The 21,858-nt window shown below is 40.5% G+C and overlaps 1 protein-coding gene across 4 annotated transcripts in view; it reads right to left on the reverse strand.

Annotated features, from left to right (window-relative positions):
* PHACTR2 (phosphatase and actin regulator 2) overlaps nt 1-21,858 on the reverse strand; it is a 133,674-nt gene that overhangs the window by 84,950 nt on the left and 26,866 nt on the right. The window contains exon 1 of one of the 4 annotated variants that reach the window (XM_064649283.1): nt 18,909-19,341. The exons of the other annotated variants lie outside the window; for them this stretch is intronic. Within the exon in view, the coding sequence (XP_064505353.1) occupies nt 18,909-18,921 (13 nt within the window). The 5' untranslated portion in view covers nt 18,922-19,341. Of the gene's footprint in view, nt 1-18,908; nt 19,342-21,858 lie in introns of those variants that run through there. 4 annotated transcript variants of the gene reach the window in all.

The following is a 21,858-nucleotide window of genomic DNA, read 5'->3' on the forward strand; positions in this document are numbered from 1 at the left end:
TCCTACCCAAGCTATTCTGTGATTCTTTTTGCTTCTACCAGAATTACAGCTTGGCCTGCATCTTTGCTAATCCGTAAGAACGCCCACAGCCAGTTATAAGTGTCCTAGTCGAACATGTAAAATGAATCTTCTGCTTTTGTGCAGACTGTCTTTCCTACAGATTTGAGGCTTTTGCTCACACTTCTTGCCTCACAATAACATCCAAACACCAACTGACAGTTTTCCCGGGAGTGAGGCTGGTGGAGCGTGCCCTTTTGCCACTTTTAAGTTCACAGAAGTTTAACAGAAAAGCCCACCCAGCTGGCTCTGTCAGGGTCTGGCTGGCTGCAGAGACACACCAACACTAGCAGAGCACTGACTGAGGCTGCTTCTTCTCTGCGTGGTCTGGCCCAAGCTCCCCACAAGGCTGGTGGGTCAGTCCAGAGGGGGATCTGCAGGGCTCACGGACAGCAGTCACAGGCAAGCAAGGGGGACTGGCAAAGCACACAGCCTACTCTGCCAGGAAGAGCAGGCAGCCATGGGGTTCATTAACACCTCAGGAATGGGGATGTGTTCTGTGGGTGTTGACTTTGGTGGCTGGACCCTTTAAGTGTTGCTGTCAAAAAGTGCTTTAAGTGGTAATGTCAAAAAGGTGTGATTGGTTCAAAGACATAGATCCAATTTCATCCTTCAAGCACACCACCACTCCCCCACCCCCCAAGCAAGTGATTGGGGTTTTGTTCCGCACCCTCAGAGTCAGCTGCTTTCGTTCTCCAAACTGAAGGTAGTTGTCTTTGTAACAGGTTTTACACGCCATTAATTTCTAAAGCTATCCTTGATGCTGGGAAACACATCATCCCATTTTAACTTCCATATGTCCAAGTGTGCATGGCTGTGTATGGGGAGGGCTATAAAGGGTCAGGTTTTTCACCCTTGCCAGCATGCTGTAGCAGAATTCTGATCTAGTAACCTGCTAGCATTTTAACGAGGCAGAAAACCTGGTCAGCTTTGCCTCCAGCTTCTCCTATATGCGTGGCATTTGGTCTTCATATGGTGACTGTATAAATCAAGCGTCAATCTGTGAGTCTCATTTTGCTTTTTAAATTCTTGTGTGTTAATTCATTGACTTGCTGGTGATGAGAGAAACCAGGATGCTTTAACTACACTAGTCCTGGAGGTCTTTTTTGTGCTGATCCAGATCATGTTTAGCTCAGGTTCATTCAGTTGCAAACCCCACACATAAGGAAACTAAAACAATTATATGAAGTAAGACAGGAATGCCAAAAGTGCTTTTACCAAGACTAAATATCAATATTACACTTTTTTTCTAACTACCTGTTTAATACAGCAGATCATTAATGCAGCACGTTTAGTTAGTTCAAATGTACAAATTTCATTAAATTACAATTCAGCAACATTAAAGCCAGATGGGCTGCAGGGAGAAAAATGCAGATAATTTTAAAGCTAATGTAAATGAAATATTATTGTTTTCAGCTACAATCAAATTAAATTGAGTCAATAGAAGCTTTCACAGAAATGCTCAGGAAGATAGCTTCTCTGTAAGGAAAATCCATTTAAAAGAAATAGTACTTCAGATATTTTCATGGTTCTGTGGCTCACTGAATTATATTCCCATATAGAAGCATGTGGGAGAGCCAGTAATAAGACCTTTACTGGTATGTCAATTACTCGGAGAAAAAGGTCTTAATTTTACAGTACTTTTTGTAAGTATTTAACTGTAGAAAACATTAACCCAAGAAGAACCATTGTGAAACAAAGAAAATATACATTTCCGAAACCACGACTTGCTTAGGGAACCCTCACTGCCTCCTTCACAGTCCCTGGCATCACTGGGAGCCAGGCTGCAATGTCAAGCTCCCTCTAAAACCCTGTGTGGGTGCAAAGCACAGCCCCATGCCATGCAGGAGTGCCTTCATGGGCACTGCAAATAGTATCCACTGGGTTCTCTGGATGAAAGGCAAATGCCTTTGGTTGTGGAGTATGAACCATAAAATCCAGCTTGGCATTATGCTTCAGTATTTTCTGTAAAGTCACTTAGAGAACTGTGCTATCTGGTGAGAAAAAAAAAAAAGATACCCTACATGAGACATACCCACTTCATTTCTCATTTTAAACAGTTACCCTTTCTAGAAAAGCTGAGACATTTCCATTTATATTAGCTATGTGCCACAGTAAATAATTGTTTTCCCCCAAAACAGTAATTAAAAGTCTATATAAAGTCTCACCGACTCAGGTGATGTTGCAGGACGAGAGGTACTCCTAAGCATTCTCAAGCACAGATCCTACTCACTTAAAATACTAAAATACAACGCAAGATGTCAGAGTCTTAGTTTTCCCATGAACTGCACAGTAATTATGAACCACAACCATGATTCAGACATGGTGATAAAACCCAGTGCCTGTAAATTTATGAATGTAGCTGGCAGTCATTAAGTAAATTATGTGGAGGTCAGGTCGATGGTCCTTTCTTTGTTTATTCCTCTTATTTAATGATCCATTGCTGAAGACAGACTGAAAACTTTCAGAATGTTTTACAACATATTTACGTGGCTAAGGGTGTCCTGTGCTTTCCATCCCCATTATCCTGACATGCTGAACATAAATCAGAGTGCAGTATGTAGAATTAAACTCTGAGGAAAGCACAGAGCAGCTTTTTTTTTTTTTGTAATGTACACAGAGAAAATACTTCTTCCTTTTCAGAGTAGCCTTTAAGAGAGATCACCTTTTGGTTAACGGATGAAATAAGACCACTTTAATTTTGTGCAGCTGAATTCCACAAAAGCCAAATGTCCTAGCATGGGATATTACACCTGGATCCAGGGAGACTTCCATTCAATTAAAGACAAACTGTGGTTAAAATCACATGACATTGTCAGGGTTCAGATCCTTACAGCTCAAGCTAATCAAAGTCAATTTTTTTTAAAGGTATGGAGACTTAACCCTTGCTTAGCACTCAGTACTAACTCCTGGCCTCACAAGGCAGGTCATGTCTATGGACAAGGGCTGGACCAGTTTAAGTAAAATCATTAATAAATGAATGTATGTATAATCATGCATATATCCATGTATAGATATGCTAAACTGATGCAAGTCAGTTGAAAAGCTACAAATTTTCTTGTGTGGCCAGCCTCACTGAAAACTTTCTTTGTGCATAGATGTTTGCGTTGAACCATCCTATTAATCCTACAAAATTTTTAGAAGTCTGAATAGGAGTACCAGCAGAGAGACTTCCTGCAATTCAAATCCATGGACTGTAAGAGTTATGGAAAGGAAGAGGTCTATTTACCAATCTAATAGAAAGAAAATTAATTATCTGAATTTTAAGATATTTTGTTATTAAACTAGTAAGTGAAAAATTATGGTCATAGCAACCTATACACATCTGGCATTTCCTTATGTCATGATAAATATTAGTTGGTTTTATAAATAATTTGCCCCATCAAATTGACTAAACTAATATGAGATAAGTGGATCCACAATTCATGCAAGGCATTTTTTGTTTGTATAAGTTGTCTAGCAACATTGGTTAACGCTCTATTAAAGGAAAATCCATACCTTTTCTGAAGTTATTTTAGGCTTGTCTGTGTGTTAATTTTTACATCAAACATAATTGGTCTGACTGGAAGAGCCTTTCTGACTGCAAGCTGTTCCAAGTGACATGACATTACATACCTCCCAGGTTGAGCTCCCTAAAGCCAGTCTAAAGGACAAAAGACAACCCAGTATATGAGGAGTGTGACCTTCTTCATAGGCAGAACATTTACGTTCATACGTCATTAGTCTGCTGCTAATAGCCTGGTATTGAACTGCTAAAATGAGTCATCTTTCAGCTCCTCTTTGGTGCTGTTTCACGGAAGTCACTAAAACATATTTCACTGACAATCAGTTTTATACTCAGTATATTACAAATGCGCTGGTGCAGTAAATGACTGTAACACTTCAGCACGTGTGCAGTAAAGTGGCTGTGTAGGAGCTCCGAGACTCCTTGTTTTCCCTGGCAAGGTACTTGATCACTGTTTGTATTGTCTCACATACCACAGCCTTGGGCTGTATATTTTTCACACACATGAAAAATCCTACCCCCATTATAATTGCAATCAAGCCTTTATGAAAGCTGTACTACCAACATCAGACTATGCATTTTTAGAGATTAAATGTATCAGTATAATTGCCAAGTCATATAATAGCAGAAAAGAAAGCAAACATCATGTGTCCTTAGGTATAAAATTCATTTCTTCCTGGAAGATTCCAAGTTTCGAGAGTTACAACAAAATTCCAGGTGCTCCATTTTATCCAATTCTTCTTCTTATGCAGTTTTGATTGGCCCTTAAAATGCTGGCACATTTTATTACGTTAGAACTCAATCTAAGAAATCTGAACACATGTTCATGCTTCACTGCTCACTGGTTATTAGTATAATCTGCAGGAATCAACATCACAATAGGGCATTGTTTGTGAATGTGAACAAAAGGTTACAACGACAGACTGAACCCAGACCTGACTCCTTGACTCCCCATTCCCTTTGCTGTGAAGAGTGCACATGTGTGTGGTAGCTATTTCCATCATGGTCAGTCTTTTCTGCCTTTTGTTGCACCCCAGGAGAGAAGAAGGTACAGCAGGAGCACATTTATCCTGAAAACACTGAGTAGCTGGAACAATGTGTTCCATGGGAGGTGACCAGATATGCCATAAAGCAAACCTTAGGCTCCTCATCTTTGCAAGATTTGAGCACCCCACAGTACCCAGCAAACAGATCTGCTATGGGCATAATCTAGGGGGTAACAGGATAGTTCTGTGAGAAATTATTTCCTTTAACTGAAATGTGCTTGGATCCACAAATTCTGAGTTCCACAGTCCTGAACACCCTCCTTCATTGCTGCTCAGCCACACAGGCACTCAATTACCCATACATTGAGCTTTCATCCTTGGTAACTAAACTACCACTTAGGGTCACCACAGCAGTGCACTATTAGCACCTACACTGTTGGAGAAATGGTGCCCAGTCCCTTTTAAAGAGTTCTGGAGAGCAGTGTGAAGGCTGTGCTTTTTGAGGAGTCTTTTCAAGTGATATTGGGCTGTCAAAAGACAGCATGTTTGGAGAAAAACCTTATCCTCTCTCCTCGGGGTCCCCATTCTCAAGAGATGAGCTTAGACAAGGCAGTGCTGGGTAGTGAAATTGCCTGTCATCTGTGTTACAGGGGCTCTGTTTCCAGAACAAATCCCACACAGGACCAGCATTTAGATGGAGAGGACTCTTTCTGTCCGTTCACACGGTAGCTTGAACAGGATGCAGAACAGTTTGGGGGTTCTTGACTCTTTACTGCCTGAAGGGATTAATTCCTGCTTCTCTGACCTTCCAATAGTGGAATTAACCTGATCTCTTTGCTGGTGTAATACCAGTATTTGGGGACTTTTGTCCTGCCAGCTGCAGGGGGGGAAACACTGGTGATTCTTTGGCATGGGGAATAAAGCAGCTTTAGCACCTCTCTACAGCACTTTGGCATGGGGCTGGGCTGTTGTTTCTAGTCCTCCTAGTCCTCCTTCCATAAAAAAGAAAGTACTTCTGCATTTTAAGTAGGTATAGAGTAGGACAGGTGAGCGCCTTAATCATTAGGCTGTATTATCATATACGTAGTCTATTTAAGGTCTAAAGAACTTGTTATTTTAGACACAGTGGAGTTTGAAGACACCGTCTGCATGCTCCAACAACAGCGTTCACCCTCACCATAACATGATCTGTTGCCTCCAGCTTTTTTGTCCCAGGAGGCCTCTTCTGGCAGGGGGTGCCCTGTAATGCAGAATTCTTAGGTGCCGCACAAAGAATGACATCATAAACTGAAGGACAGGACTTAAAGGACTTGATAATTTTTTAAAAAATAAAATTTAGGAAAACACTGGAGCACAGAGGAGAAAACCACTCCACCTGCATAAAGCAATGGTAATAAGATTGTATAAAGTATTGCCTTGCAGTATGAAGAGCAGCAGTACTTTACCTCCTAAACAGCCAGATTTAGCCAGTGAAACCTTCCTATTAGGCATAATACCAAGGCAGTGTTTAACTGTGGTCTTCACTGCAGCCCTGTATGAGTTCCAGCTACAGTGTCAGGCTAACAGCAACACTGAGGAATGAGAATGGTGCCTAATTTCAGAGATGCTGGAATAATGCCAAAATCTGCCCTCAATTGGTCTGAGTGGATATAAATTACTTAATTGCTTCTGGCTTACTCCCACCTGCCCCTCTCGCTAGTACTTTACCACCTAAAAGAAACATGAGTTAATGTTTTGTACAGGAACTCTGGCTGGTGCTGACTCTGGGGTGATGAGAAAGAACCAAACACTTTTCATTTAACTACATGTGCACTGAAAAATGGTATAATGGGCATTATTTCAACACACTTTTCTCCTACCAAGAAGTCAGGGTAGCCAAGGCTTGTACGTGTCAGCAATGCCGTTCCATTGTGTCCAACAGGTGACAATTAAGGCAGATGCAGCTAGCTCCAGTGGAAAAAAAGCCTTTAATAAAACTGGAAGAAGAAATTCTTTCTGCTGGAGGCTTTCTAGCACCTCATTTCCAGCCTTTTTAGCAGTCTGTCTGCTGTAAGTTGTGCAGTATTGTTTTTCCCTTGTGCTAGCTAATAGTCACCTTCTTTTTTCAAATCTGAAATATATTCAGAATCACCCATTACCAATATTTAAATATAACATATATATACACACAATTTAATATATAAATGTATTATGGTTCCCAACAATGTACCTCTACAGATAGATGTTGGTGATATTTAGTCACAGGTGGGAACAAAGAGGTCCAAATTAGTATTTTCCAGTAAGAAACATTAACACAGTTTTCTTTGTAGGATTATTATAGTTAGAAAGCTGCAAAGGGATTTTAGGTTGAGGTGCAAAGTAGGTTCAGAATATTAGGAAATTTGCTTTTACAGTAGCTCAAAGTGCATAGTTACAAGGCTTTCCTGAATCCTCCTCAGATTTTTGTGTTTCAAGGAAGACATGGTACACCAAAGATTACTCAATATCCCAGGAGCAGTCACTCTAGTGCTCCAACTAGAACAAGACAACATCTTTCCATGTTGCAAATACATTTAAAGAGTACATCAGCTCCCTGAGACAGATCTCATCAGTTGAACATGTACTTCCAGAATAATGCTATTATTATGCAACTATCTTTGAAAATGACTGCTTCTCAATACTGAGCCTCTCCATCTGTAACTAAGATCTAATTAGTTTTCCCCTGATCATAGGGCCTTTCCTTTGTCCATACTGAACACATTGGTTTCTTGCATAAAAATAGTTTTATATTTTCTTGCCAGTCAGCCTGGAGCAAGAACCAGTTCTTGCTATATACCTCCTGAATCACACCTGATGTGTGACAACGATTCCCCAAATACACCTGTATTTTGAAGCCTGGGGTTTGGACACCAATTAAACCATTTGATACCTAACATATTGGGTTTGTATCATTTTAGGTTCTACACACCAGAATCAAGCCAAGCATCTTCTAAAGATAGACAGATGAAATAATCATCTTCTAATGTAGCTAGATAGATGAAATAATTCCCTCAAACCTGTTTTTCTCCAACCCATGTTAATTGGAATTATTTGTATTCAATCTCCTAATTCTTTCTGGCTCAGTCACTGTATCATCTGTTTCACGTTTTTGCCTGGGACCGATATGAGATTCACTAGCTATGCTTATGAGTCTACCTCATTTACTCCCTTTAAAAATTGTTGCAACACAGATTAATTCCTTCAAAAGCATGACATTCTCTCAGAATGGAGACCAGGGGGGGTACGTTTTGTGCCCTTCCTATCCTCAGAAGAGGAATGATTCTGAGCCCAGGTAACTCATTGCCTTCCCAGCCCACAAACAGAAGGCCAGAAAGCTCTGCCAGTTCCATCTCTGGGCTACAAAACAAACTGCAGCTCTGTGCCTTTGTGTGGCCAACTATTTGTGGCTCTTTTGTAGTGCTCTCTCCACCACTACCATATACTGACACATGTTGCAACAGGGTGGGACCTCCCTGCCTCCCTACCCTACCTGCATCCCTACTACACATATAGCAAAGGTCCACCTAGCCCAGCACTCCATTTCCAGCAGTGTCCCTAAGCACTCCCAGACTTTCCACAGGGCCTGTGCAGCGACTGAATGTAAGTCAGTCCTCTATGTGCCAAGGAGCGCGCTTTTGTTCTTGGAAAACATTTTTGCTCTTGTGTGTTTGCAATGTCTCATGAACTGCATAAAGTACATGACGCAGCTGTCCATAAATATTACGAGAAGACAACTTGTTCTATGAATGAACACATAATGGAATTTGATTTAATGTAATTAAATAGGAGGAAAAAATTGGGAGCAAAGTGGAAGTGTCGATATGCTTAAAGATGGTAAATATCTTGGACTAGTCACCTTTGACAGAGAAAAAGCTGAAATAACTTAGGGACTGCTTCTCATCTGTAGGAAGTCCTTTTATACCAGTTCTAAAGAACCTCTAATTTCTGACATTTGGGTCTAGCCAGTGTCACCAGGGAGTTGGCAAGGAGGGAAATCATGAGGCATGTGAGAATCTTCTTTGCTTTTTCTCTCAGCTGAGAGGAAGCCCAGTTTGATACAGGTAAGCGTTTTCTTATCATTTTGTTTCTGTTTCTAGAAACAAAGCTGCTGTCAAGATCTCACCCACTCCCCTCTCCAAATAGTATGAGACAGCTAATGGATGATCCATGGTGGAAGCAGTCTGAACCAGAAACGCATACACTGTCTTATCAGGCCTAAAACTGTGCTGAGAAGACTCAGATAAAACCTGTATATGAGAACAGCAACCTACTTTCATGACATCAGTTGCAGAACTGGAGCTCTGGTGCACAGTGCATAGCAGGATCAAGGGAAGCATGGAACATAAGTACTCCAAATTCCTCTGCAAAGCCATGGGAAAGCTTTATGGTTGCCAAGCTACTAATATCATCAAAATACGTATTTTTCTTTTTCATTCTGCCCATAGTACACCGTGACTGTGAAAATGGGCAGAAGGAAAAAAATAAAATAAAATAAACCCCAGTGATGTAGTTTCACACTGAGAGTGCAGACTAGCATGGGAATGTGAAAATGAAGGGGGTCACAGGAGTCATCAGGACCAATCCAACATGATAGCAGGCAATAGATGTTTTGCTGTGGGAAGCATCACTTTTGCATCCTATGGAGGCTTAGGTGCTTCCTGATAAGCTAAAGGTAAAGACAAAGGTGTAAAAGACAAGTGTGGTATGCCGGAAGCAGAGAAAAGGAAAGTCTGAGGTCACACTCCATCAGCAATGTTCTGAGAAGTTTATTTGTGTCATTTTTCGGGCAAGAACATATTGGCTGCCTTTCGCATGGTGTCAACCCTTTTTTCCATTAGCAATCTGATCTACTGCTTGAGATAGCACTTACTGGTCTGGAGGAAAAGCTTAAAGGCAGAGCAGAGGAAGAGGAGATCACCACAAGAGGTAACAATGCCACAAAAGTGTGGCTAAATGCTGATCTAGGAAGGATGCTAACTCTGCCTTCTCCCTGACAGTAGTCCTCTAAAATGGCTGCACAACCTATCTGAATCTGAAGATGTATACAACCTTTAGCACTTGGGAGCCATCTGCTCTGAAAGAAGAAAGAGTTGGATCTGCCCTCAGAATTTCAAATTTTGCGTAAAAAAACCCAAAGAAATCTAGCTGTGATTGCAAGCAACGATGAGGGAACTTATCTCAGAGTAAGTGATAACACTACTCTCAAAGTGCTCTTAAACTGTAGCTGTACAAACTGCCCCCTGTTCAAGTGACATATCATGAGCTTCTTCATCTGCAGTGCAGAATAATAGTTAGGCAGGCTACCACCTGAGAGAGAAAAGGGATCCCACAATCATCCTTATTCCTCCCTGGGAGAAGAGAACATTTCTGGGAAATAACACTATTGCTCCTTCAGCAATTCAATATAAGATTCTAAATGGTGCTGAGGAGTACTTCTACTTTGCCAGTATTATGCTTTTCCACTCTTCTTTGCAGTCAAGTTTTCTGAACTACAGTATTAAAGAATATACCCAACACCTACAGAACTTGAGGTTTTGCAGACATGACAGAAACGTGTGAAAATGAAGAGCTATGTGTAGAGCTACTCCATCCCCTCTAGTATTCATGTTGAAGAATCAACAACCTAAAATAATGATCATTAATAGATATTACATTATTTTGAGGACAAGAAAATAATAGAATGCAGTGCTCATTACTTTCAGATGTTGAAAGTAAATTGTTCACCTTGAAGGACCTCAGAATCTTGATCAAGACTTCATAATTTAATTGGGCCCCAGAACCTCCCACATGTAGATAAAAAAAAAAAAAAAAAAAAAAAAAAAGGTTTTTTTTCCCCACTATCTAGACTACCTAACTTTGGAAATTACAAAGATGCTCTCACCTGGTGATATGTAACCTTTAGTTCTAAATAAGACAGGTAATTCATCAGGGCGGGTGGCACCTCCAAAACCATAGGCAGGGTTAGGCTCTGAGGCCTGTTTGCATCAATTAATATCACAGTGTTCAAAGATCCTCCAGCTAGAACTAGAAACAGCCGTGCCCTGAACTGGATGCCATGTAGATGTAAGACACTGCATCACATCTAACCCCAGCTGACTAACCAGTCTGGGTGCTGCCACCAGTGCTGATGTGACTATGCTGTTTAGTGGTTCAGATTAATGTCTGCTGAGCAAAAGGCACTATACCACATAAATATGCTCAGAGCTCACTCACGGACTTCTGGCACAGCCCTTGTTACACAGAGCAGGCAAGGCATTCATGGGCTAAGAAAGGAGAAAACAAACAAACAAAAAACCCCATTGCTGGGTTTTGTGGGAAAAGTGAGAAAAGCAGACTCTACCACTGCTTCCCATTTCCATTTTTAACCCAAAAGCCATCTTTGTTCCTAAGTTCTGTGATATTTTATGGCTCTTGAAGCCACTCATGCCAAAGTAAACAACTACTTCAACCTTTTGCGGACACCGCTCAGAGCCTTAAGCTGTTGTGTAGGAAACGCAAGTTTATGCCTTACAGAAGCCATATAATGTATTACAATCACTGTGCTGTGTGATACAAGCTAGGGAATTTAAAAGTTACGTTTGGCAACCTGCCCTTACTGTGCTCTAATTATTTCTTAATATCCCAATTTAAGGGCAGCATATTGGCCCCAATTATAAATTGTCTGGCTTTTATAAGTTTGTGTCACAGAATAAATGTTAAACAGTTTTCAGCTTCTTTATTGAAAACTGCTGATTGTGTGTTGCCTGACAAAGCAAAATGTTTCCATTAGAATAATGATTTATTGTAAATATGGCAGTATTAAGGCTGACTATTCTGGGTATTAAAAATGCATGGAAAAATCCATTGAAAAAAGCGTTACGTGAGCTGTCATAATTTGTTAGTTTAATATCTTTGTCATTTGCATTTCTTTTTAAAATGCCAAGAGCAATTAAACCTTATCTCAACACTAGAAGATGCCAAATTTCACTTGAAATTAAAACAGAGTAATGCGTCATGTTAGTTACTTTACTAATATTAAACAATAAAAACAGAAACAGAAAGGAGAAGAAAAAGGAGACATATAACAACTGCAGCTACAAACAAAGCAGCTAAAATATATAGCCTTTTTTTCTGATACAATCACATAGACAAACTCCGTAGTCTTCCTCCATTAGCAAACCATTTCCCTTGACAGTAAGGCCATAGAAAAGTATTGCTGGATTATGGTCTAAATAACCAGCTCACAGCAGCACAAATTTTATGCCAGTCTGAGATCACCATATTTTCAGTTCATCTCTTCACATGGTTTCCATGCAAGCCTTCATAATGAAATACCCCTCGTTTTTTGGACTGACTCAAGTCCCAGAGAGAAAGACAGAAGGGACTTGTGAGTCAGCAGGAGCTGGAGCTAGGATGAATCAATCACAACTTTGTTTCCTGTGGAAATACCAGCTGCTGTCATATTTGTATTGGAATTACATTGTGCAAGGCTTCTCCTAGCAATGGTCAAGCCGTGGACGAAAAGATTGTTTCTGGATCATCTCCCACTGTGTCTGCCTTTCTATAGAGACACAGGGTTGCCTTTACCATTATGAAATATCCTGTTGCTATCCAAAATACATTTAAGGGGATTTTCCCATACCATAAGTTCTGAAATAAGTAATCTTCGATAGTTACATTACAGGAAAGGTGCTGCTGAGCGAACCAAGATTAAGCAAATATTTGTCCCTGGCCCGTTTATATTCTTCTGTGTCTTTTGCTTTATTTGAAAACTGATTATTAACAGGGACCTAATTCTTCACTCAAGTCCATTATTTGAGCCCTATGTTCCCAGCAACTCAATACCTCATTGCTGACAAGTCTGGGTCGAGTTTGTCTCCTCTGGGAGGAAAGCAGACAGCCATAAACATCATCCCTTCTTCTGTTCCTTGCAAGAAGTCCTTCCACTGCTACCACTGCCCCCACGAGGTGCTTGGAGAGGATGCTTTTGTACAGGTATCAGTACAAACCACATTAGCTTCAGTCTCCCAGTATCTGCAGAAAAAGTGGTAGTTTTGTTCAAATGAATATGGCTACTTCTGTAATCTTTCATCTCCAGCAGCAAATGGGACATCCCTTCTAGTGCTGAGCTGTGCCCAGAGCCAGGCACAAATGGCTTCCTTAGGTGTGGGATAACAAATCCGGGTGATGAATCTCCTCCAACATCCTGCATCTCCACAGAGCACTGCTGGGGGACACTCACGTTGGCCCTGGGCCCCCCACACTCACCCAGGGGCTGCTGGGCCTCACTTGCCAGAAAGAGCGATTAGAGACAAATTCAGCAGCTTTATTCAGGATTTACTCCTGTCTGTGGGGAGAAGGTTGCTAGGATTCTTATAGTCCTAAGCTACTTATATTTTCCAATTATACTTTAGGAAGAAGTCTCATAAATGTTTTATGTGAAAATATAAAAAATGGTTAAACAGTGAGACAGAGGGGAAAAAAAGAGAAAGGGAGGATTTTTTTGGTAATATTCCATCCAGTCTACTTTTTGAGCCCAAAGCAATACCCCTGCAAGTCACCCCATAATTAAGCATCAAATTTCCTAAGGACTCAGTTAGAGACAATGAATGATGACTAAACAGCAGCAGACTACATCCTTATTATCAGCCACCTGCTCTTTGGCCATACAATTTTGCTTTCCTCCTCGCAGTTCACTTCCATTTGGGGATTCAAAGCTGCTGGAACACAGGCAGTTTTTCTTGGAACGATTTGTGCCTGTGCCTCTCAATACAACCTTTCCTCATCTGGACTACTTTGGACTTTCAGAATGGTTGGCTCCTGCAGTTATGGTCTCACCCTTGCTAGAAGTCTATGGGGAAGTGCTGCCTCTCAAATTTGGATTACTACTTCTGTACACAACATTTGCTTCTTCACCACAGGTGGCAGTGATAATCCAGAGCTCAGAACAGGGGTCTGAGGGCAGCTGGCCAAAAAGTGCCACACAATCAGCAGATGTAAACATAAGGCATGAGCTCAGCACCTGGTGGTTTGATGCTTGTTAGCTTTCATCAGAAAAAAAGAATCAGAAATTATTAGAAAATAAAATCAGTGTTATACCATCTCTCCAAACCAGCTAGAGTTCATGGCGCTTCTTTATAAGAAGTACTGCAGCAACAGGAATTGTTGCTTAAAATATGAATGTGTGTCACCACAGTGGGACCACAGCACTTCTAGCTAACAAGAGCCATTGGAAGTAGGGTGGGTGGTATATCTCTACATTTTGTACTACACAGTATTTGGTTACTTCTAGTGCAAGTTCCTATATGGTTGTTTAAATACTTGTTTAAACATGTGTTTAAACACTTGAAAATAACACTGGGAGCAGCAGCATCACAAAGAAGTTTAATCCTCACAGAAATGTTTTCCAAGATCATGTCTTTATAAGCACACTGTTCTGGGTAAAGGGGCATAAGCCATAAATATTATTCTAAAAATACAACAAGAAAGTCAACTTTCTAGCAGACAGTCACCTGTGATACACTAGAGTGTTCACTTCAACTGAGGGCATAGGTGCAAAGAGGAGATAAATTAAGATAAGCAATGTAGTATAAAAGAGTTGATTATTGCTTTGTATTTTATTGTCCATGTGCAAACCACTTTGTGATCTAATAGAACACGGCACAAGAACCCAATAAAAGTCAACATGGCATCATGGATAGCACCATTTACATATACATGAGTGGGACAGAGAGAAAGGAGGTGCTGTCGTCTTTTCTAAAAGCATCTTCACACTTCAGGAGAATATGAGCAAAGTACCATCAAAGATCAAACCAGAAGCTGCCAACAGGACATGACTGATTTTGCTGCTGGAGTTTGGAGTAGTCTCAAGGGCTGACAAACCTGCAGTTACACTGTCACTGTCTCCATTGCAAGGGTTTTTGTCTCAATGACTTTCCAAATCAATAGGGACAATTCAGTCAAGCTTAAGCCTTAGATGTTTAAAGTATTTCAGAGCCCTTTATGGGTAACAAGTGAACCTTACAACACACTGAGATTGCTATCTAGCCTAAATCTGCACACAGATCAGCTGGGGCTATATTAGAGGCTTTTGAACACTATGAGTTCATGAGAAACCTGGATCATAATCTGAAGTCCATCTCCCAGTTTTGCTCATCTAACTACCTGATTTTTTTTCTCCCCTATGTTTTAGAAAGATATACCCTATTTGTCTTGAAACAAGGTAAGACACTAAAAAGCATCTGTAAGGTCAAATCCTCAACCAGCACTCAATTTCAGTAGTCTTATATTTAAAGAACGCTAAATAAATCCTATTGAGTTACAGAAACAAAAAAATGACCAGTTACTTCAAAAGCAAGAGAATTTCCATCCACAGACAGTTTCCTGTGTCTCTTGCCCTTCCTGTGACACAGGATATCATGCAAAAGAAGGCTAAATTGACACTTGCTATCCTCCCATCCCGCAGTGTTTCAGGCCTCAAGTTAAAGTCTTGCTTCAATGGAAAGCTCTAAGTTTCACTTCAGGTAAAATATGAAGTTTGATGTTGGTACTGGATATTCTTCAGAGATAAGATATTCAATATACAAGACCTCCAGTCCCTTTAGAACAGATTTTTTACTTGGAGGCATAGCCTGCAGCCAGAGCTGCAGAGTCTACATAATTCAGGGTAACAATTAACCACCGCTAGCTCATTACTGCTAAAATAATATTCCAAGTGCAAAGAAGTCATATAAATCCCCAAGAAACATGAAACAAGGACTCCTGGTTTTGTTCATGACTGGTATGACACAGCACCTTGTTATGCTGCCATTCACCCTGATGAGATCCTTCCCCTAAGATTTTGGCACATCACATTGGCATGTTCCTTGGATAAGAATGAGTGTGTAAGACTTGTCTGTTTTAAGGAGAGACACCTCTCTGAGCAGGACACAGCTGACTAGGAGCTCTGGGTGAAGGGATGTTGCTGATCTCACTCCTTACAGGAAATCCCCCTCAAAAAGCATCACTTTGGAGCACATCTGTTTCCGCAGCTTCGCTCTTCCTGCTACTGCAACTTTCTTGCTACTTTCATATTCGCTTTTTTTCCCCATGAGTTATTTCCAGACCTTCCTGGGTTTTTTAAAATGAGTTTTATTACATCATTGCTGTTGCCAGGCATGATCTGTCTGGCCCAAAGTAGATTCATGCAGCAAAGCCGGATCCCAGGACCTGCCAGTGGAGGCAAGACAGGGACTGCTGGCTGCCCTCTCCTGCCCAGAGCATCAGGCAGCCTTGCAGCTGAATACCTGCAGCCAGCCCATCACAAACAGCTGATGCCAAAATAGGCAAAAAATACAACTAGAACTGTCCTGATGTGCCATACACAGACAGATGAATATTTTATTGTTATTCCAAGAAAGGCTTTTAAAAGAACACATGAGACAACAATTATGCAGAGCTGTCTCGGTACATGGATTAAAAATATAAGCAATCTAACATTTAAAGGACTTTCTTAATAAAACCATTGTTTCTAAAACCCACAAAATAGCTCAGACCATAACAGCTAAAAAGTGCACATAAGCTACACTGATCTTTTTAAATTACAGTTATGGCCAGAAAATTATTTTAATGATGGCAGAGAAGAAGAGTGATGAATTACAGAGATATTTCTGTTATGCAGAGCAGAAGATGGAGTTTTGCCCAACAATTATCCATGGTCTGACTTTGAAAGTCTCTTCGACAGCATGATGAGTTTAATAACAGAGGCCTGATTCACTGACACTGACACCAAATTGTTATTTCTAGCACTCACTGGCTCAAACCCACAGCTTTGCTAATATTCTGCAGTTCTTTATTGCCAGAAATGGCATCTCTTTAGGAAGAATTCAGGCAGGTATCCAGCCTGTATACATCAGCATGTTTACATTTCAGTTGGCAAACTGCTGAAGAACAAATTAATCAGGCAGTTATGTTTATGGCTGGAAATGTCCTCCCCCTGTCTGTTTGGTCTTGTAAGTGCCCAGATTACACCACATGGGCTTTCAAAGGTGCACTCACATCTCTGTAGAAGTCAGAGGGCACAGGCAAGATATACAGAGGTATTCAGCTGCACAGTCCCCACACTGGCACCCAACTCCATTTGGTTGCAATTAGAGATCATGAGACCTAAAAGTAACTCTACAGACCTTGGCTGTGTTTACTCAGCACCCTGTAGGCTCTTTGGAAATGGATGTAATCCCTACCGTGCTCAAAGTATGGAAGTGACTGGAGTCGTAGAAGAGCTGCCAGGAGAGGGAGTGTGCCCATGCCACACGTGGGGCTGAAGCTCACCGACCAAGCTGAACACAGGCAGTGAGAAGATCGCTGGTAATGACAGCAGAAGCTGGATCAAAGCCATGCCCTCCGCCATGACATCTTCAATAAGGCTTAGTTCCATCTGTTGTTGGGTTGATTTGGGGCTTTTTTCTACAACTAGTTTTTACTTCTCAATCAAAACTATTATTTTAACCGATTTCAATGGCATATAGTTTGTTTTCTAAAAAATGGAAAGTATCAGTCGCTGTTTCTGCACAAAAAAAAGAAATATCTGGAATTATTCAGCAAACTGGTGTTATAAGAGGCTTTCAGAGTAGTTGGTAAATTGTGCAGAGAGCAAACCTTACTTACTTTAACTTTCAAATTTTGCAGAAAGGAACCAAACTGGAATCTTCCTTTGGCAAAAAAAAAAAACAAACCAAAACAAACAAAAAACCCACAAAACCCCAAATGCCACACACAGGAAAATCTGTTTCTATGGTTTTCAGATACTAGCTTTCCCCTTCGCTCCCTCCCCCCCCCAAAAAAAAACCCCTGGCCTTTAAAAAAAAATGTGACTCATTCCTGAATGGATTCTTATAGCTGGATTAAAGTGGTATCTCTGTCAAGACTTCAATAGTATTAGTTGTTGATGCTGAAGAGTGTAAAAACCTGGAGGAATTAGCAGCTCTGCCTGCCAGGGTATCTCTTACCCACAGGCATTCTGTGCTGGAGAGCAGGAATACTTCTCCAGCAGAAAATTCTGCCTTGTCATGCAATATCAAACACAAGTTGTTATCATTTTTTATGTTAAGGCTTCTTAAAGCTAGCCAAAGCACCAAGCGCAAAGAGTATTGTTAATCTTAATTATTTCTAAAAATGAACATTATACTAGGACTATGTCAGTTTTTAAGTTCATAAGTGCTGACAGTGTAATTTTCCATGATGCCTACATTTTAAATTCTGGGAAAACTTTCTTCTTTTTTTTTTTTTTTTTTTGTCTTGGACTTCATAGAAATAAAAGCAGCAAGACTCTTCCATCTGTTTGTCATGGAAGTTGATAACAATACACGTGAAATGAGAATGACCTGGACAGCTTAGTAGACGTAAGCAAGAGTTTTGCTTTTATTATTAAAAATCCAAAACACCCAAAAAATCCCACAAATTTAAACTACATGTAGTATCATGACTGAAATCTACTGTAGAATAATCTTTTCACACATTGTAGAGGTGATCATCACTTTTAAGGTCAACATTAGACAAATCTGAAGATTTGAGCAGGTTTCAAAGGGCACTGAATCTACTGCAGATTATGTGTCCTAGTAGGTATTGCACTAGTACTAATAAATCAGAGAGACACTGACATGTTCAAGTTTCATAGCAGTCAAAGCAGCATGCAAAATATCCATCCCAAAGAGCTCTCTTTTTGCTCTGCCTTGTGATACAAGGTAATGCAAAAGGGAAATGCAAATAATGCATTTCATCGCGGATGCAATGATGTGTGTGCCTCCTTAGAAACTGTGAAGTGCATTATTTTGGATGAAAATGCATGATCTAAAGTTGGAACATCAAAGAAAATAAAAAGTGCAAATATATGCAGTATTTTATGTGCTAAATATAAAAGAAAGTAAGGCATTATATAGGGAAAATAGAAGCAGCTTGAAATAAGACAGATGGGAGCTAAGCATTATCTACTTTTTGTTAGCTTTATTAATTACCTATCCACACCTATTGCAAACTGTGAGAGATATTTCCCTACTAAAGTACATGCATTTTCCCTTCCTGCCACATTTCCTGCATATAGATTCCAAAATAACACTGAAAACCTCAAAAAGGCAGATCCCACATTACAGTTTAGGTTCACAATTCCAGGAAACAGACTTAAACCAGAAAAAATCAGACTATTAAAGGGTTAAAAACTTAAGTGTGTCACGTTTTACACACACACATAAAAATTTGCTTTAATAAAGGACATTTAAAAGGAAGAAGCCACACAAGCTAAAGAAACACATCTCCTGCAGCAAGTGAGACAGGAATCAAACGAACCCCAGAGCTCCACTAAGAATGAAGATCTGTTTTATTTCACTTACCAGTATTATCCATTATTCCCTCTCGGTATTCAAAAAAGCACAGTTCCCCAGAAAAGCAGCCGGTATGCTCTCAGTCTCGCTCTCACTAATGAAGCTGGCTGCCCTTCTCCTGGTTATTAGACCTTGCTGGCAGTCAGAGCATACTTCATGTACTGACTGCAGTAGACATCACCAGGAAATTTATATCTCCAAGGATGACAAACAGCCATTAGCTCCATTATAGGCTGATTAAGACTGTGTGAGCCTATCAAGTAGATACTTAAATCCCCCAGGGTTTTACATCCTCGGGGAGAAAACAAAAGAACTCCTGCCTATAATATTGAATATACACTTCTGAAAAGTAAAAGTAATGCTGATGAGGAGAGGTTTAATGGGTAAGAAGGCAAAACTTTAAATAAAAAAGGGATATATTACAGAGCAAAGGGCTGTTATTTATCAATGACGCAGCAGCAAAAGTTTTAAGGAGAAAAAAAAGGGGAGGAATCTATGGCTGAGAAAGTGTTAGGTTAGGTTACAGTTTGGAGCCATTACCTCTGGCTGTGCTTTAAATCCTACAAGTTCTGCACCTGATGTTCCCTACATCAAATGTTCTCCTGTTTGTGAGAAACACAGTAGATGTGCTTATCTGTGAATGAATATCAATATATTAGCAGCCTGGGTACAGGCATTATTATACTATTCGTAGCTGAATGTAAGGAAAGACTGAAAAGTAACTACAGGGCTTTACTTCTTTTAAAGTCAAAGTAAAAACACTGGATGCTGGAGGGATTAGACTCAACAAAATCTGAATGACACGTGCTGAAATAAACAGGTATTACTTCTGAATTTTCCATACTACCTGAGTCTCTGACGCACAGGCTTTTCCCCCATAGAAGTAAACAAGCAAACAAACAAACCCAGTATAGACTAATAAACCTTTCCTGGTACCAGGATATAAGGGTTCCATCCACCATTTTGGCACTGATTTGCTGTGTAACACTAAACCCGGCGTTTTCTGTTACAGTGTTTGCCCAGTGGTGACAGAATAACCATTACACACATGCCCTGTGGTAAAAAAGAATGTCATATAGTACTGACACTACATAAATGCCACAGAGTATTTTCTTAATATTTTTCCCTTCTATCAGACAATTCACTTAGTTACTCCAATCCTCTTTATGGCAATTGAAAAGAAATACAGATTTTTATGTCTATATTATATTGACACGAAAACCCCTCCACCTCACAGCATCACATGAGCAAAAAAATATTTTTTCTATTCATCACCCCTTTACTGCCCCTTTTATCTTATTTGTCTTTTTAAAATGTTAAATAAAAAGACAGTTGCAGCACTGATCCATTTACACTGATTAAGAAGTGGAAAGCGTCAATAGCTGAGAGCTAAAGTCATCAGCAAGAATGGAGAATATCTAGGGCATACTGGATATATTCTGTATTTCCAGAAAGGAAGCGCTTGGAGGGCTAAGGAAAGACTAAAGATTAGAGATCTGTCACACTTCATATTAAGCTTCTATTTATAAGTGGCTTATGAACAGCTTATAAAAAAATAGAAGTTAGCATAAGCATGTTGCATTAGTACATGTCACAGATAGCTACAACCACACTAATACAAAGGGTTAAATATGACCAATAAGGAACTTATTCATTTGCTAGATTCTGCATCACTTAATGACAATTGATTAATGTGCCAGTTTGGGTAATTGGTTAATGGCATTTGATGAAATCTAGCTGCAGAGGAGCACTAAACTGGAGGCTGTGAGATGGCCACCTGATAGAGGTCACCATTTTTCTTCAGCTTCTCTTTGGGAGATAGCTGCCTGGAGATTGCCAGATTCCTGCAGAAAAGGAAGGAAAGCACAGGCCCTTGGCGTGTCTTTAAAGCCTGTCCTGGAGAGAGCTGGGGGATGTACTGCTGCACTGGCAGACTGCTTGGAAGAGAAGGGCAGAGACTGTGCCTTTGTGCTAAGATGCTATTACTCTACTATGGAGCCAAACCATGGGGACAGCAAGCTGCCTGTGTGAAAGGAAGAGATTCCCTGGTTTTTGAGATGGGGCTCTGAAGAACTGCAAAACCTACAGGTGCCTGAGCTCAAACAACACTTAGGGATGGTGCCAAAGCCACCACAGGGCAGAAGGATATAAGTATATTTTAAATCTTAGCAAGTATGCAAATATCTTGTGCTGATTAAAACTAAGAGAGATTGGTTTTGAATCCAATTTGTTTGCTTTGAGTTTCACTGGGGGCCAGGAAAGGGGGAGCTCTGTGCCTGAGAAGCCACTAGGCAATGGTGCAGCTATAGGGAACCAGTACTAACCCTTGTGGCTGGGGAATACAGGTGGGCAACAGGTTGTGCCAGAGAGCCCAAGAAAGGTGCAAAGCTACACCTACTTAGACCTCAGGCAAGTGAAAAGCTTCAGACAGTGACTATTTCTGTGTGGCAGAGTGGTCCTAGTGTGCATGCCATGGCTGAACCTCAACTGCAGGGCAGATGGGCTTCATGGTGTACTTTGGGGTGCTGGTCCCCCAGTCACACAGATGAGAAGACCTATCGGAGAGTAACAGAGCTCCCTTCCTGTCCACACCCACATGTAAAAGTTTTCTTCCAAAGATGTCCTGGAAGATGGTAATGTGTACCCACGTCCCACCATGACATCCACTTCAGATATAGTCACAGCTTCAAGTTGGCTGAGGATCAGGATTTTAAGGTGCTAACTAGAGTATGGAAAGTCCCAATTACAGCAGCTTGATAAGCATTGAGTTTGGATGCTTCATCAGGGCTGTGTGACAGGTAAACATTTATTAACTCTTGAAAGCTAACTATAAATGGAAATTTCTTATGGTATGTGATGTGAATCTCTACCATTTGAACAGAAAGTATCTCACCAGGAACCTTCCAAAAAAGAGAAAGCTTTACAAAATACATTACTTGGGTTTTTATTTTTAATTGTA

The sequence above is a fragment of the Pseudopipra pipra genome, chromosome 3, assembly GCF_036250125.1.
Source record: "Pseudopipra pipra isolate bDixPip1 chromosome 3, bDixPip1.hap1, whole genome shotgun sequence".
NCBI classification, from domain to species: Eukaryota; Metazoa; Chordata; class Aves; order Passeriformes; family Pipridae; genus Pseudopipra; species Pseudopipra pipra.